Here is a 19,389-nt window from a genome sequence, read left to right on the forward strand (position 1 = left end):
ATATATAGATATTGATAAATTATTTATTGAGATCCTAGAAAAAACTATATATAATTATTAAATTCTTTGGAGAAAAATAGGTGTGTTACAAACACATAATTTTATAAAGTACATAAAATAGTAACTTGCAATATTACTACATTGATATAGATCTTTTTATATATGCATATATTTCCAATATTTTTAAAAATTGAATTATTAAAAGAAATCTGAGAAAAAGAGGAAAAAAGTGACAGTTTGATCACAAGCCAATTTTTATTTTTATATGTATGTATACATACATATATACACACGCTTCCACATACAAAATTTGAAACGTTTAACATGGTTGATAATATCGATCGCTTAGTTATCGATCGTAGAAACAGAGACGTAGACGCCATCACGTCACTCATTCATTGAACATTGAACCACATTGAACATCATCGTTTAATTAATACGCGAGAAGATATTTATCGGTACGTAGACTTGCAAACTTTATTATTCGTTCTCTTACACATACGTTTCTTAGAAATCTACGATTCCTTTAAATTAAATGTTATAACATCTCTTGATTTTTGGTTACTTGAAATATTTACAAAGATGAAATAACATTTAACGACATTTTTCCTAGTCCTAGGTAAATTATTAGAGTATCTTTTTGATACGAGTGTTTCGCAGCGTTTTCTCGAAGTTACAATCAAAGCAGAAATGGCATCACAAGATATAGTATCCGCTAGTCAGTTACCTGACACTCAGAATATAGATCTGTTAACACAATCACAAGACACTACAAGCACACAACTTACTTTAAAAACGTGGGGACAATTACATCCCCTGCGATCATCTTTGAAAGGTTTAGGTAAGTGTTTATATAAAAATTATTTTACATATACACATCTATATATTTTACTATATAAAAGATGTTCTTTTTCCATATATTATTTAAAATTTTAGACAATCCATTTTGAATTAGATGTACAATTATGTGTGTGCACGCACATACACATGAAAGAAAATATAATAATTAAATAATATAATAAAACTTATTACATAAGTGTGTTTTAAGATTCATCATCAGTATTAAAAATCTATAATATAAATAAAATGAATTATAGAATTTTTGCTACTAACAATGAATTGTAAAACAACCATGTTTTTATTAAATAAAACATAACCTTTTTTCATCAAACTTTTTCATCAAATAGCTATTTTACAAAAAGATATTTTATTTCTTGTTTTCTTATTATCACTCATTTTAGACATGATGAGAGATGGTAAAAATAATGGTTATACCTTAGGACGATCTGAGCATTGTGATATTCACATTTGCACAGATCACGTCAATCTGAAATGGTTGAATGTGATCAGTAAAGTGCACTTTAGTATATATAGAGATAAGATAAACAATACAAATGAAACTGTAGTGTATCTTGAAGATAAAAGCCAGAATGGAACATTTGTCAACAAAGTAAAAGTTGGTCGCGGAAATCGCGTTATAATTGAAAATAAAGCTGAGATAGCTCTGGCAAAAGAAACATTTTCAGGTAACTGCTTGATAAGTAAGCTTATTATATTATTATGTGCATTGTATGTTGAATTGTATATATTATTATATGTTAAAATATTAAAAAGTAAGAGATACTAATGTCTTCTATTATAGTTTATATATTTATAAATACATTGCTGGATGATTCTCTTGAGTTACCATTAAAATTGAAACAAAAATATACACTTGGTCGTAAACTAGGATCTGGTGCTTATGGTGAAGTGAGAATGATATTCACAAAAGATGGTTCTAAACAATTTGCTATAAAAATTATTCAGAAGCCAACTATCATTTCTACTGGAAATCCATTTCATTGTCCAGAAAAAATTTGGAATGAGGGTGAAATATTAAAACAATTAAGACATGTAAGACTTAATGTAATAATTATTTGCTTTATCTTATATCTTTATATTCTGAATATCAATAAAGAGAAATTTTTGGTTTTTTTAGCCTTGTATAATCCATATGGAGGACATATATGATTCTCCAACAACATTGTATATTATTCTTGAATTAATGATGGGTGGAGAACTTTATGAACGAATAAAAAACAAAGGTAAATTGTCGGAACCATGTGCGAAACTAATATTCTATCAAGTTGTACTTGCTGTTTATTATCTTCACAAAAATGGTATTACACACAGAGACTTGAAGGTATTGTTCAATATATTTATCATATATGTTGTGTATAGATTTCCGTTTCCAGTATGTTGGTAAATATGTGTGGTGGAAAGTGGTGGATGGAAGAAAAGCGTGATAAGAAAGAAAGAAAGAAAGAAAAAGTGAGAAGAGTGTGAGAGTGTGTGTGAGAGAGAGTAGTAGGGAGCGCGGGAAAATAGAAGAGAAGGTAGAAGTGGTAAAGGAATATAATCATAGACATAATAGGAATAACGAAACGGAGCATAAACCTTTTTTTTGTACGTGGTGGAAATCCTTTATAGATGCCTCGATTCCAGGAGGAAGAGAGTCGGTGGTGGTTTATCCGCTAAAACCATCACGGTGTGCCTGACCAGCTCGTTAAGACGAAGGGCCCCGGGACTCTCCCTCGGGCGTATGCATTTGGAGGGAAGATAATCTCTCCATTGCTCGTGGTTGACGACGACGAGTGGAATACACGCTACTGCGTTGTCTCGTCACGGTCCCCGGCGGTAGTTAACCATTCCCGAGGAAGTCGGTACCTCTCCGGGGCTACCGTCCGTCTTCTATATTTCCCTATTGGGGTGAGACGGAGCATAAACCTAACCTAACCTTTTTTTTGGAGGAAATCCTTTATGGATACCCTGGCCATGAAGAGTCGGCTTATGTGGGAGTCTCTTCCTCATCCCGCGAGACAAGGGAGGTTTACCCACTAAAACTTCCAAAGTGTGTCTACTTAGCTCGTCTGAGGGAAGGACCCGGAACTTCTAGTAAGGACTCTGCCGGGACCCTCCCTCGAGCTAACTAATTTGATTACACTGAGGGGAGAACATGTGATGTTCTCCCTCAGGCATTCCCGATTTCGACGTGACGGTGTGTGTCCCGTCGCGTTGTCCCTACTCGTGATTGTGTGCAAGACAGACCGGGGCTTTCACCCAGGGATGCCAGATTCCGGCCGTTTGGTCGCATGCAGTCGCATGGAGGAGAATTCACACAGCTTTATATCGCTCGTACATGTGAGCTCGAAACTTCGGGCGCGGTCGGCGAGTAGAAAGAGACAGAGAAATGACTTTCCGTCTCGCTTTCGCTCGTACGAGTTGGCGTCGTTCAAGATACGACGTTCGACTGTACAACGCGTAAGCGACGTAAGAAATGTCCGAGTCGGCTCACTTCCTGACTTTTATTTATATTTTATTTATAATGCATTGCACACATATGTGTGTAATATATGTAATACATTGCAATTGTAAAACATGTTAGTTTTGTAATTATATATGTCATTAATTAATAATAATTGTTAAAATTTCCATCACCTCGCGGTTTCCGTCAAGCAACAATATGTACGTCTATATCAAGTGTTTATAAAATATAGATACGTAAAATATATTGTTTATTCAATATACATAAAATGGAAATATTGATCTACCTCAAAACAATGTGTTACTTAAATTTTTATTTTTATTTTTGCTAAGAAGTTTACATATATATTTTGGTACATTTTTACATATACTTCAATACAAATATTTATTTAAAACGAAACATGTTGGCCAAGAGTAGTAAATTTATTATTTTATTTGTACGTTTTATTTTTTGTATATATATGAATTTGGTATATATATAAAGAAAGTGTATCAATAATAAATAAAAGTCAGGAAGTGAGCTGACTCGGACATTTCTTACGCCGCTTACGCGTTATGTACAGTTGAACGTCATATCTTGAACGACGCCAACTCGTACGAGCGAAAGCGAGACGGAAAGTCATTTTTCTGTCTCTTTCTACTCGCCGACCGCACCCGAAGTCTCCGGCTCACACGTACGAGCGGTATGAAGCTGTGTGAGTTCCCCTCCATGCGACTGCATGCATAGACATATAAGAAATAGACTGCGCGTCCCGTATCTTTTCTGTGCAGAAAGAATGGTCAAACTTCGGACGAGGATAGATGCTTTCACCCGAGTCTCTATCCTTGTTTAGTGACGCGGTGATTGGCGGACAAGAAAAGTAGTAGGAATGAGAAATAGCGTAGTGGGGCAATAGAGGAGCATCGAGCGATGAAGGGGCGACAGTAGGCGATTGACAGCATAGACATTCTATGGAGTTGTCTTCCGAATGGGGGGTCCCCACTCCAGGTGCTGAAAGACAGAGACAGAGACTCGGGTGAAAGCATCTGTCTCACTCCGAAGTTTGACTCACTTCCCTTCTCACACGCGCAGTCTATTTCTTATACGTCTATGACTGCATGCGACCAAACGGCCGGAATCTGGCATCCCTGCTTTCACCCCGACTCGTCACGATCCCCGCGGCAGTATCTCCCTCTTGAAGCATTAACCTAACCTTTACTTTTACTTTAGGTGAAGTGAAGTTTCCGGGGAATGGAGAATGTGTACTTAAGCGAAAAAACGCCTATAGTCCGACATTGCTCAACTATCAGCGGAATAACGCAGCAAACGAAGCACTGCCAGTGCTAAAAATCTACTCTTTACGTCACATGTGCTATAGATTTTCGGTACTGACAGTGAATATCAAAACAGTCAAAACCTGCTCAATGCAAACATGTTGATGTGTTGTCAAGTAAACTCTGCTTGAGTGACAACTAATAATCAATGCAGCACTAAAATACCATCGTGACCGTGTTTCCCGCTCCCCGGAAGCGGTTTCACCCAGGGATGCCAGATTCCGGCCGCTTGGTAGCATGCGGTAGCATGGAGGGGATAGGACATCTTCATGCCGTGTCAGAGATGCCAGATCGCGCCGGACAACATCGAGAGTATCGAAGCAGGGTACCCTCACCGTCTTCGATGCTCTCGTACGCATACAAGCAAAAACAGCGTCCGTGTGCGGTTCTCGCTTGTATGCGTACGAGAGCATCGAGGTGGTGGGGATACCCCGCTTCGATACTCTCGATGCTGTCCGGCGCGATCTGGCATCTCTGACACGGCATGAAGCTGTCCTATCCCCTCCATGCTACCGCATGCTACCAAGCGGCCGGAATCTGGCATCCCTGGTTTCACCTCTTGCAGTTCCATCTCTTATGACTGACCTATTGGTTTCGCGGTCTGAGTGCAAGGACTGTGAACACGAAGGTCTCGAGTACGAATCCGCTTACTATCTAAGAATTTTTTCTGAGCCGGTTTCTTTCAACCGAGTTTTACCGGGTGATTGGCGAACTGAATTAGGCCTCCAAAAATTAAGTCGAGTGAGTTAATCTCGAATTAATTCTCCTCTTAGGCTAGTATTACATTTGTCGTACGACAAATGTAATATTAGCCTTACAAGGTAATCTTACAAAGAGAAATGTTTCCTTCGCCAATTCGCTTTATTTTTAGTATACGTGCGGGTCATGATCAGGACTTAAACATGTTAAAGTTATAAAACGCAATATTGAGCCAATTCTGAGAAAATCGATTTTGAAAACTTCACGAGAGAGAGAGAGAGTGCTCATATACTTTAAGTTAGACATTTTTCAAGGAGCGCGTGGCGCAGCGAGCAAGCGCGGAGTCGCCAGATTGATTCTCGCTGCTGGAGTTTTTTTTTTAATGATTTCTTTTCCCTATGTTAATCCCTACGTAATTTGCATCAAATATATAAAAATTATTTAAATTAATATATACTTAATAATTATTTCTTTACAAAAATGCAATTTATTCTTTTCATCACTTTCTCACAAAAAATCGGATCCATAATATACGAAAATATATTGATTCTTTCAAGGTATTTTGTGCACATTTTGACCTGCAGGAAACAAAACATTTTCGTTTGGCGGTAGAAGAGGAAGGTAGGAAGGGAAAATCCAGATAGCTATTGGAAACTGCATTATATTCATTGGTTATATCTGTTCGTAGAACACATTGTATTCATTGGTTCCACAAACAGATATGCCATAGGTTGCGACTCCTCTCTTGCGCCGAAAGGTAAAAAAGAACAAAAACCGTTAGCATACATTAATCAATGTATTTCCGAATATTATGTATTGTCCGATTTTTGTAAGAAAAAGTGATGAAAATAAACTGCAGTTTTGTAAAACATTAATTAAATACATATTAATTTAAATAATTTTTATATAGGTATTTATAATGCAAATGACGATTGATTAAAAAAATCATGAGAAAAAAAACAGAACTCCAGCAGCGAGAATCGATCTGGCGACCTCGTGCTTCCGAACCAAGGCGCTTATTCGCTGCGTCACGCGCTCGTTGAAAAACGTTTAACTTATAAGGTATTTGAGCAGTCCTGAATTTTTCACAATCGATTTTCTCGGAATTGGTTGAATATTGCGTTTTATAACTTTAACATGTTGAAGTTTTAATCATGATTTGCACATATACTAAAAATAAATCGAATCGGCGGAAAGAACGTGGTAACTTCCTTTTGTTACAACGCTTTGAACATGAGTTCGACACAAATAAGCATGCTCTGTTAAAGATGGCCGTGTATCGCGTGATAGTAGCCATGGTTACTTCCACCATGGTAATAGCAAAAACTGCACGGTTTGATCAGAATTTGTTCACATGATATATCTAGAAGAATGGCGTATGGGTACTGAAGGCCTTCTAATCGTCATAACATCAAAGCCAAAACTTTCCGTCTTATTATTCCTATGTCCAGAATAGTGTTAAAAATCAAAGGCAATAGGAGGTTAAAAATACAAGAGTAAGCGTAAAGAGCAGAGACAAAATCAGGTAGAGAGCGTAGATAGTGGTAAATATAAGTTCGGGTAAAAAGGCGGAAATTTCGATAAAGTTAGGTTAGGTTAAAAATGAAGTTGAAGGAAAAAACAAAAAAGGAATAAAGACAGAGATAAAAAGAAGAGATAGAACGGATAGTACGCGGGAAAACGATGCCTAAAAAAGATTGGAAGAGAAGAAAAGATTGTGATGAAAAAATAGTTATTCAAAAGAAAGAGAGAAAGTGATGGTAGTAAAGATAACGATTTAGGAAAGAGCAAGAAGATAAACAGACGTTTGAGAAAAACAATAAAATAAGTAGATGGAAAAGGAAGAAAGAGAATGTGGATACAAATGAAAGAAAAACAGAAAACTTGAGAGGGAAAATAGAAAAGAGAAGAAAAATGAGAAGATATGAGAGAAAGAAAGGATAATAGAGTTGAGAGAGAAGAGATAATTTAAAAAAGGTATAAAAAAGATACGAAAAGGAATGAAAGAAGGAAGGAAGGAGTAAAGAAGGAATTGGGAAGAATAAAAAGTTAATAATAAACAAGTAAAAGAAAGAGAAAAATGGCAGTAGTAGAGACAGAAATAAAGGAGAGAATAAAAGAATTAGAGAGAAAGATTGACAAGAAGATGACACGAAGTGCGAAATACGAAATTGAATGAGCCATAGTTCATTCGAAAGGGGAAGTCGAGGACGTAAAAATTGTAAGAGAGTTTTGAATGTATGGACTTTAGTTTTTGAGAATTTTGCATGCATAGTTAGGCGTTCGGCAATAGCCGTTTAATACGTTAAGTAGCATAGATAAGTTAGACTTTAAACCATACATACTTATAGACACGGCCCGCAGATATGAATCCACGAGTCGAAGTGAAAAGCAAAGATAACGGAGAAAATGTAACGTCACATGTAGACAAAAATTAATTCAAAATGGTGGTTATTTCACGAGACATGTACTACAAGCAGTTTATAAGTGAGCTTACATCTTTGTGAGTAGTTCTTGAATTAACTGGTTAACTGGCAATGTATCATATATGCTCAAAACAAATCTGGCAAATTCTGCTTATGTATCATATATGTTCAAATGGAATAACTTTCTTGATTTTCAAACGATTTGAATGAAACTTGATATGTAATGGTTTTTGGGGTCGCTGAGTCTGAATTTGGCATTGGAATTGTAAAATTCAATATGGCAGACTCAAAATGGCCGACCCAAAATGGCTGCCAAATATTAAAATATTATCGGGATTTAGAAAAATTGTATATAGAGGTTTTTAGGGTCGCTGAATCTGAATTTGGCATTGGAATTTTAAATTTCAATATGGCAGACTCAAAATGGCTGTCAAATCTGAAATCAGATTTTCAAAAGCTCTTGCGGTGAAATTTATGGATGAAGAATTCAGGTATAAAATTATTCAAAACTGTTTCGTAGAAAATGAAAAAACTAAAAAATTAACCTCCTAAATCCCTATTTATCCCGCAATAAAAGCGACAGAACAAAAAAAAGGTTTAGTAAAGAATTGAAAAAACTCACCCCTAAATTCTATTTTTTAGAAGTTGGGGAGTGTCAGATCAAAAAACTAACCTCCGGAATCGATTCAGCGACTCAAAAAACCCTTGTGTACCAAATCTTGTGGGATTCACTTAATTTTTTGATGTTGCCAGTTCGGACATGAATAGTAAAAAAAGCCGTGCCAGTTAACCGGTTAATGATGTAAACTCTTGTTGTGTTAAAAATTGCAAAGAACGACAAAAGCGTAGACGGCTATATTTAAAAATATAAGAATAAAGTAAAAAACAATTAATAGAATATATATGTATTTTAGATTTAACAATAATTAAAACGCGGTTTTGTAAATATTTTATATTTACAAAAAAATATTTTATATTTTATATTTTATATTTCATAAATATTTGTGTATTGTTTTGAAAGTAAACGCTACTATCATTTGTTGCGTATAGCAGACCAAGCTGCTTGTAGCAATTGAACGTGATTGGCTTTTCCTTTGAGATTTAACAAATCAACATCAAGTGTAAAGAAGCCGATAATTCAGCAATTGTTCGGCTAAACGCGACCTTTGCTTTGCTCACATGTAACAAGTAGATGATATTATCTTTGCTTCAAAGCAGTTATCTGAAGCCGTGTCTACTCTGATAGCCACCTGTCTGTGTTATTGCTGTCATGTTACCGAAAACAAAACGCTTGAGTTTTCAGCAAACTTAGAACAAGGTGAGTCAGGCATTTGTTTTTGGTTTGACATGACGCGTATTAAACATGTGTTGCTGACAACTTGCTATGTATTTACTGTCAATGGTTTATCACTAACATAAAGAGCAACATGACAACAAGTTGCAACACGTGCTGAGTCATACATTTCAGCGGAGATACAATATGTCAAAAACGGACAAATATATATATATATATTCAATGGCACATTGCTTTATAAAAGGAGAATTAATTCGAGATTTCACTTGAATTAATCTTTGGAGACCTGATTTAGTTCGCCGATCACCTGATTAACTCGATGAAAGGTACCGAACCCGGAACAAATCCTAAGATGATGGGTAGGATTTGAACTCGAGACCTTTATAGGTTTGTTTTTTCCCTGAACTGGCTGCACTAGTTCACAGTCTATCTTTTTCTTTCTAATATGGATAAAAAAAGATCGACTGTGAACTAGAGAGTTTTTGTGTGTGTGTGCACACACACAGTCAGTTCGGGGAAAAAAACAAACCTTATATTTGCAGTTCCTGCACTCACAAAGAGACCTTACGGTAATGATCTCACCAATTTCAATAAAATTTTTTTTGTAGATAAACTTTAGTATGAACTTGTATTGAGCAAAGCAAAAGAAGACCCACTACTCAAGCGTTTTCGAGAAAATCGAGGTCGAAAAATTCTGAGCGCTTTATAAGCAAAGTTTGTAAACCATTTTATCGAAGGCAGCGTGACACATCGGTAGCGCGACCGTCTCATGCTCTTAAGAGGGTACTGGATACCGACTATAGAGACCTGTAAACCGACGTTTCTCCTAAGTCCTTTGGAGTCGTATTTACTACATCAAATCTAAAATGCTTCTACAGAAATAAATAAATAGTGCTAAGGATTGGCGCTTGTTCTTTGGAATGTCAAAATTTAGCATAAATTTTTTCTTATACAGTTTCCTTCTATAACCTCATTATATATTCATGTATATAGAATTATTTCTAAGCTTATGTACATATTTACAATGAACAAGCGCCACAGATACAACAAAAACGAATCTAATGAGACATTCAGATTATGGTATAACTATCTAATTGATGAGAACGTCTTAGTGTGATGACAGTATAGGTTATCATATGCTATCATTATGAATAAAAAAAAGAGTTTCACAAGGCATTATATATCTATTTTCAAAAGCACTAAATAGTTGTTTATATGTATTTGCTTCTATAGAAGGTCTTTTCATGTAATGCAGTAAAGAAACTTAAAAATTAGAGAAATTTAGATTTTTAAAACGTCGGTTTACAGCTCTCTATCCAGTTTACAGGCCGGGCTTCAGTACCCTTTATATTTATTTCTATAGATTTATTTATGGGTTGGGTGAAGTTATCAACGGTTCGAGTCTCTAGGTAGATTTTTTTACTTAGAATAAAGATTTTATATTCAATAATTACATACGTTAATAAATATTAACATAAATATTAATAAATAACATAATATTAATAAATTTTGACATTTTTTCTATTTTTGATTAAAAATAAATATTTTTTCCTTTTTCCTTTTATCTTGAAAATTTGCAGAATTGTTGTTTATGAAAAATTAATTAAATTTCAGATCTTTTTTAAAAATTAGCAACTTTGGATAAAGAAAATTAACATAAAAGACACAATGAATAAAAAATAATTTATTAATCAAACTTCACAATTAGATGAACCATTACACGAGGCAGAATGCTATTTATCGTAAAAACAAAAAAAAAATAATTCACGACATCTTGCACATCGCAAAAAAGATACTTTTTGAAGTTACAGAATGTTTTGAAAAATCACTCAAAGCAGTCAGGCGTGGTGTGCTTCAAAATTTACGGAAGAGAAATTTTTATGAATGTCACTGAAGTTTGTTTTGCAGTTGATGCTTAAAAAAGACTCTGTAACTGTAAAAAAAATAAAATGGTTTACAAACTCTCCCCTCGATAAAATGGTTTACAAACTTTGCTTATATAAGGGGCTCAAAATTTTTTGACCTCGATTTTCTTGAAAACGCTTGAGTAGTGAGTCTTCTTGCTTTGCTCAATACAAGTTCATACTAAAGTCTATCTACAAAAACCGGCCCAGTGGTCTCGCGGCCTGAATGCAGGGGCTGCGAACCTGAAGGTCCCGAGTTCGAATCCGCTCATTACCTAAGAATTTTTTCCGGACTGGCCCCTTTCAACCGAGTTTATCGGTTGATCGGCGAACTTAATCAGGCCTCCAATAATTAATTCGGGTGTAATCCCGAATTAATTCCCTTCCCACAAGGCAATCATAGTCACAACACCTCGAACACGAGCCCGACACAGATGGGCACGCCCACTGTGAAAAGACAGCCGTGTATCGCGTGGTAGTAGTATACAACTGCACATTCCCCTCTCTCCTATTCGTTCTGAGAATATAAAAAAACTACAGACTGGCATTTGCTTCTTTCGCGAAGGGGCGTGCGCCATTTAAGCAAAGAAGAAGAAGTCTATCTGCAAAAAAATGTTATTGAAATTGGTGAGGTCATCTTAGCCTAGCCTAATCTAACCCTAACTTAATCTAACCTAACCTAACCTAACCTAACCTATACCTATACCCTAACCTATGCTACCCTATGCTACCTTATGCTTATGCTACTTAATGTATTGCCGAACTTTGCATGCAAAATTCTCGGAAACTAAAGCCCATACACTCAAAATCTTACACTTTTTACACCTTCGAACTTCTTTTTTGAATGAAGTATGGCTCATTCAATTTTATATTTCGCAATTTGTGCTATCTCTTCGAGAAAAAAGAGAGAGAGGGAAAGAGAGAGGGGAGAGAGAAAGAGAGTGCGTGCGTGTGTATAGGGAATTTAGAAGAAAAATAGGAAGATAAGTTAGTTTTAAGTTAATGTTTAACAACAAATTCGATTGGATGCACTAGTGAGCACTGAGTGCGTCCTCTTTCAGTGTGTAGTAAAGTACTAACAGTGAAATATTTTTTTTCACATTGAAAAAAGACGCATTCAGTGCGCACTAGTGCATCTAATCGAATTCGTCGTAAGATAAACATAAGTTAGCTTAAGGTAACGTAGTTGTAAGGTATAAGGTTTTTTCTTGTGATTTGAATGTGAAAACATTGTCTCTGAGGAGAGCCAATAAATTTTCTATTATATATATTATACAAGATGGGACACAAGTCTGCATGCACCCTTGTAACTTTTGAACGGATTGAGATAGAGTTGAAATTTGGGAAAGTATAGAATCATGAAAGCTATCTTTTGAGCAAGATGAAGTCGCAGAGAACTTTCTCAAAAACCATTGTTTTTGTTTTTAAAACACCTGTAAAATAAGCTTTCAGTCGACCTTTCATGTTATTTAAGATTTTCAAGTTACCCCTGCTCTCTTGCTCCAAGGTAAGGAATTGATGTCATTCTGCTCAAAAAATAGCTTTCGTGATTCTATACAACTTTTCCAAATTTCAACTCTATCTCGATCTGTTCAAAAGTTACGGGGATGCAGTCAGACTTTTATCTCACCTTGTATATAGGTATGTATATTATATATTAGGTGCGCAACTAAGTTCTTGCTGTTTTTTTTGAAAATGCAACTTTATTGTGAAAAAATGGTTACAAATGAATCATTCAAAGTATTGCCTATCGGTAGCTACAACTTTTTCCCATCTTTCTGGCAGAGCTCGAATACCATTACGGTAAAAGTGTTCGTCTTTTGAGGCTATCCATGAATCAAGCCATTTTTTGATGTCTTCATATGAGCGGAACTGCTGATCAGCCAGACCATGTGCCATCGAACGCAACAAGTAATAATCGGACGGCGCAATATCTGGGAAATATGGCGGGTGGGGTAGGGCTTCCCATTTGAGCGTTTCCACGTAGGTTTTAACGGTTTTGGCAACATGAGGCCGAGCGTTGTCATGCAGTAGAATCACTTTTTCGTGCCTCTAACCCAAGTTTCTTGCTTTTGAATCATTCCCAAAGCATGCAATCGCTTGGAAATGGCTTGGCGGGTAACTTCTAATGCTGAAGCAAGCTGTTCTTGCGTTTGGCATGGATCCTCATCGAGCAATGCCTCCAATTCAGCGTCTTCGAAGGTTTTTGGCCTTCCTTCACGCGGACGGTCGTCAACATCGAAATCACCGTCTTTGAAGCGACGGAACCAATCACGGCACGTTGTTTCACTTAGAGCATCTCCGTAAAATTTTTTGAGCTCTCGATGCGCTTCAGCTGCCGTTTTCTTCGAATGAAATAAGAAAATCAACACTTCCCGCAAATGACGATTATTTGGTACAAAAATCAGATATTTTCACACAACCAAAAGTATATGATGCCAAAACAAAATCACTAACGTGTCAAAGCGGTTTGTTTACCATATGTCTAAGCTTGGCTCGTGACGTTTTGGATATGTCAAAATCGACTAGCACTTACTGCTGGAGCCATCTATTGACAAACAGCGGGAACTTAGTTGCGCACCTAATATAATATACAGAGTGGAAAAAAGTACCGGAACACCTGAATATCTCAGAAAATATAAGTTTTACAGAAAAGTGTTTCAAACAAAAGTAGTACGGTTAAAAAAGATCTATTTACTAATTGTATTACTGTGACCTTGGATTGCGCCGCCAAGATCAGGTCATGGTCATATCGATTTTTTTATATGGAATTCTCTATTTTTTATTTCCGATTTCTATAGTCTAACTCAAACTTTCCAAAACACTATAATAAAGTTTTTTTTTATTAAGTACTTTTTAACTTATGAGGATTGAATATTAGAGTACCGCCGACTTTTTCTACGAAGATTATTTTGATCGAAACGAATTTGTGAGTTCATGATGCGGAGAATTGACAAAGAACCTAACTTCTTATTCAACAGTTTTTTTTGGGATAAAGCAACATTTGAAATGAATAATAACGCCAATAGATAATGCTAATACCGGCAATACTCTTATATTTAACCCTCATAAGTCAAAAAGTACTTAATGAAAATAAACTTTATTATAGTGTTTTGGAAAGCTCTTGAGGTAGGCTATAAGAATCTGCAATAAAAAATAGGCTGTTCTATTAAAAACAATCGATGTGACCTTGATCTGACCTTGGTGGCGCAATCTAAGGTCACAGTAATACAATCAGTAAATAGATCTTTTTAAACCATACTATTTTTATCTGAAACACTTTTTTGTAAAACTTATATTTTCTGAGATATTCAGGTATTCCAATATTTTTTTCCACCCTGTATATATTATATATAATATAAAAATGGATTGAAACAAGCCTTAAAATGGATTAAAATCAATTGGAAAATTCGACTTTATAACCTGTTCTCGTTCACGGATGGAAGTGGTATGGAAAAAAATTTTTTTACATGTATTCTTTACTGGGACGTTTCGATCGTTCTTTCATTTTAATCATCTTCAGCCAACTTAAAAAAAAATTTAAAAATAAAATAAAAAATAAAAAGTTAATACACTAGTTCACACACACACACACAATTAATACAATGATTATAAAACAAAATATGACAAAGAATAAAGAAGTAATACAGAGATGACATAACAAGAATACGCACCTTGATAAATTGCAAAGACAAACCGCTACTGCATGTCAACAAGAAAGAGGAGTCAACACCGATAAACAGAGTAATCAAAGAACCTGTATCGGTGTTTCTACAATCAAACTGTTAATATATATATATAAACTAAATTATTATTTATTAAAATGTGTAAGTTAAAGTTAAATTGAAAATACAGTTCTATAACATTATTTAACAAATAAAGTGAAAAAGAAGCACTAGGAAGATTATTTTTTCAAATAATGAAATAAATAAATTAAAGAAGTTAAAAAGTCAAACAATAAAAGTCATGATTTAGTTAGAATTAGTCAGAGAAAACTTATATTTAGTTGGAAGACTAAAAACCAACAACTCCTCTTACAATAACACACAACAGCAATTATTGAAACAATCAAAACCATCTCTCTCGATGTACGGTTAACGAATGATCGGCACCGTGAAGTAAACTGATAAATTGAATCTGAGAAACACGTCAGGATGGGGAGAGGAAAGCACCAAATTTAAATTTAAGAATTAAATTTATTTATTAGCGGAATGTACATAGAATCAAACAATTCCGTATCTTTCATCAAGTTTATGCCGTTTTTTTGCATTTTTATGTGTAGCATCTTCGAAAAAAAGAAATTAATCTCTGTGATAAAATTGTTCAAAATCCAGAATCTCCGCATTATCCCAAGCAAAGTCATGGCCTATGTCGCCCTGTATCTACTAACCACCGATTGGCGATCATAAATCTGGCGGAAAGTGAGTTGGTGTTCTGAGATTCTTGTGTAGTTGTCTACCAGATTGGCCGACGTATGACGCATCACACGAAGAGCAATTCAATCTGTAAACAATATTGCTATTAGAGCCACGGTCAAGTTTAACCTTGTGTACCTTAATGTAACTTTTCAAAGTATTAAAGGCCTTGTAAGCAATCTTAAAATTCGAAGAACTTAGTAATCTGGAAATGCTATTAATGACTTTCGGTAAGAAAGGCAACGTAATAAACTTCACCGAAGTCGAAGAATTACGAAGAGTTTCTTTCTTCTCACCTCCATCCTCAACTGAATCAATAGTAACGTAACACCGTTCACCACATTTAGCTTACTATTGAATAAATAATGGAATCTTTCTAAAGATCTTAAAGATCAAATCCAAATGATAATCGTTAGCTAACAAAAGTCGCATTGTTTTGATTAGATTCTCTCTATGATATGTTGGATGTGAGAGTAAAATTGCTCTATCAACAATGCCCGAAACAATCGCCTTTTTCTGTTGAAATGGATGGTGTGAGGAAAAGTTAAAATAACGTCCCGAAAAAGTAGATTTTTGATACCAGTTACAAATAAGTCTGTCATCAACCACCATAATAGAGGTGTCTAAAAACTTAATTGATCTGTTTTTTTCGATTTCTAATGTAAATTTTATACGAGAGTGATAAGAGTTAAATGTTTGAAAAGTGAGATTTATCTCTTCTCTTAGAGCTAACATGAAGATGTTATCTACGTATCTATAATAGATGGGTAGATTCATGTTTAATTTTTCTAGACAACGTTCCTCGAGATCTTGCGGAACTATATCAGCAATGATCGGTGAGAGAGGAGATCCCATTGGAGTACCAATTTGCTGATACGTATTTCTATTAAAAGTGAAATAGGTTGATGACAAGACAAATTCCAAAGCTCGAATAAAAGATTCAAATAGTGTATGATCTTTGATAAAATCTCATTTCCTCCTCACGCCATCTAAAGCTAAGTCTAACGGAATGTTGGTGAACAGTGAGACAGCATGAAGCGACAATAAAACATCAAACTCACCAACACGCAGGCCCGAAAGGCTTCCGACTAAATCAAAAAGCTGTTATTTATTTAACATGAGTTTTATTTTTCCATACCACTTCCATCCGTAGACAAGAACAGGCTATAAGTTGAATTTCTAATTGGTTATATATAATATATACAGAATATATAATATATAATATATGTAATATATGTAATATATGTAATATATATATAATATATATATAATATATACAGGGTGTCCCAGAATTGCCGTACAATTTCTTGTAGGCAAATAGAAGGAGTAAAACTGAGTCGAAAATTCCTGAACCATTTTTTTCTCTTACATATAATAAAGGAGTAATTATTGAATACATGAAGCCAATCAGCGCCGACTTTTAGCCGAACGCAGATCAATGAGCCGCGTGGAGCGCTTACACACACCAGGCGCGCGGCTCACTGACGTGCGTTTGGCTAAAGGTCTGCGCTGATTGGCCTGATTTACTCAATAATTACTCCTTTATTATAAATAATAGAAAAAAATGGTTCAGGACTTTTCGACTCAGTTTTACACCTTCTACCTGCCTACGAGAGATTGTACGGCAATTCTGGGACACCCTGTATATATATACAGGGTGTCCCAGAATTGGTTTAACATCTCTCGTAGACAGGTAGAAGGAATAAAACTAAGGTGAAAAGTCCTATACCATTTTGCTAGATTCGCAATAGTTACTGAGATTTTAATTCACAAAGATCCGCGAATAAGCGTGCATCAGGTTGTCTTACGCGCGGAGGACAGCCCGGCGCGCTTCGCACAATTACATTTTAATATGTATATGTTATAGTATATGCTGTTATATTAGCTCCTTCCATATGTCGCTATGGGTAACACCGTTAGCGCGCGAAGCGCGGCGGGCAGCACCCTGTATACATATATATATATATATATATATATATATATATATGTATTATGTATAACATACACACATACATATACAGGGTCTGACAATTACTTTAGCATCTCTCGTAGGCAGGTAAAAGAAGAAAACTGTCTTACGCGCGTAAGAGAGCCCGATGAATGCTTATTCGCGGATCTTTGTTAATTAGATCTCGGTAACTATTGCAAATCCTTTTACTTGCCTACAAGAGATGCTAAAGTAATTGTCTTGTAATTGCCGTACAAATCTCTCGTGGGTAGGTAAAGAGGGTTATATTGAATCAAAAAGTTCTTTACCACTTTGAAAGATTTGCAATACTTACCGCAAGATTTTAATCTTGCATCTTAATTAATAAAGATCTGCGAATAAACGTGCATCAGGCTGTCTTCAGGCTATTCTACATAAACCGCAGATGCAGGTCACAGGTCGTAAATCTCGAGGAATTGACCAATAACGTTAGTCAATTGGCTAATTTGACAAACGTAAATGGTCAATTCCGCGAAATCTGCGACCTGCGACTCGTGCTTGCGTCTTAAGAAGGTACTGGATACCGATTATAGAGATCTGTAAACCGACGTCTCTCCTATGACGTTTGGTGTTGTATTTACTGCATTAAATCTAAAATGTTTCTACAGAAATAAGTAAATTGCTACAAATTGGCGCTTGTTCTTTGAAATGTCAAAATTCAGCATAAAATTTTTCTTATACAGTTTTGTTTTATAACTCCATATATTTATGTATGTAGACTTATTTAGCTTATCTACATATTTACAATAAACAAGCGCAACAAGTACGCAAAAAGAATTCAAAAAAGCATATACCCATTTCAAAAAAGAATCTAATGAGACATTCAGATTATGGTTTGACTATTTACTTGATGAGAACAATGTCATAGTGTGATGATGTATATCTACGGTGACCATATGTCCTTTATTTAAGAGGACAGTCCTTTATTTTACTGCTCTGTCCTTTAGATTTATTTTTTTTCTAAAATGACTATTTTGTCCTTTATTTTATAAAATGAAAGAGTAAATTGAATCTATAGTTGCGTCGTTGATGTGTGTGTGTATAATTTATAATAACTAAAGGTAATTGAACAACAAACTCATGGATTTTTGTCTTTAAATACTAAAAAAATAATTTTAGATTTAGAAAAAACTTAAACCATTGATGCCAACACATTTAAAGATGCAATTCATAATTTTTACAAAACCTGCATTAATTATTTGAATAACTGGGAGTGCTCTTTTGTGGAAATGGAAGTATTTGAATAAGTTCTATTACGATAAATTCCTCTGTGGGCAAAGATCGAAGAAAGCGTTTTGTTTATTTCTAGTCACTGGAATTTAAATATAAACGACGGCGAACTATTTGATGAAGTTTTGTGTATCAAAAGTTACGTCACCACTGAAAAGATAGAAGAATGGAGACATAATGACGACTCTTGCCAACGTAGATGAGTTGAAATTGTTAAATATTTTACAGAAAAACACGTATCTTTTAAAAACAAAAATTGTTGAATTTTGCTTGTTTTCCTGAATCTAACGCTCCTACTGAACAAGTATTTTCATTAGTGAACAATATATGGACCAGAGAAAAAACTCAATTAAAAATTGAAACATTGGAAGCATGCATTTATATCAAATGCAACTTTGATATGAACTGTATACAGTTTTATGACTTTTTAAAACAAACACCTGATTTATTAAAAAAAAGTTCATTCTTCTGAGAAGTATCACTATTAAATTTTTTTGACTACGAATATATTTTTATGATAACATGATATTTTTTAAAGTAAATAATATTTAAGTAATATGTTGTTGAAAATGCTATATATTGTATATACATATATATGTATACATATACAGGGTGTCCCAGAATTGGTTTAACATCGCTCGTACACAGGTAGAAGGAATAAAACTAAGGTGAAAAGTCCTATACCATTTTGCTAGATTCGCAATAGTTACTGAGATTTTAATTCACAAAGATCCGCGAATAAGCGTGCATCAGGTTGTCTTACGCGCGGAGGACAGCCCGGCGCGCTTCGCACAATTACATTTTAATATGTATATGT

The 19,389-nt window shown here is 35.0% G+C and overlaps 1 protein-coding gene across 2 annotated transcripts in view; it reads left to right on the forward strand.

The window, feature by feature from the left end:
* Positions 1–319: 319 nt before the first annotated feature.
* Positions 320–19,389, forward strand: part of LOC109861563 (ovarian-specific serine/threonine-protein kinase Lok-like) — a 21,666-nt gene continuing 2,596 nt past the window's right edge. The window contains exons 1-5 of one of the 2 annotated variants that reach the window (XM_020441258.1): positions 320–458; positions 614–841; positions 1,242–1,526; positions 1,643–1,893; positions 1,979–2,182. In XM_020441258.1, coding sequence (XP_020296847.1) covers positions 691–841; positions 1,242–1,526; positions 1,643–1,893; positions 1,979–2,182 — 891 coding nt within the window. In that variant the 5' untranslated portion in view covers positions 320–458; positions 614–690. The remainder of the gene's footprint in view (positions 459–613; positions 842–1,241; positions 1,527–1,642; positions 1,894–1,978; positions 2,183–19,389) is intronic. The other variant, XM_020441260.1, reaches the window with a different exon arrangement.

Source organism: Pseudomyrmex gracilis, unplaced genomic scaffold, assembly GCF_002006095.1.
Source record: "Pseudomyrmex gracilis isolate BER0280 unplaced genomic scaffold, ASM200609v1 scaffold_835, whole genome shotgun sequence".
In the NCBI taxonomy this organism is placed as follows: domain Eukaryota; kingdom Metazoa; phylum Arthropoda; class Insecta; order Hymenoptera; family Formicidae; genus Pseudomyrmex; species Pseudomyrmex gracilis.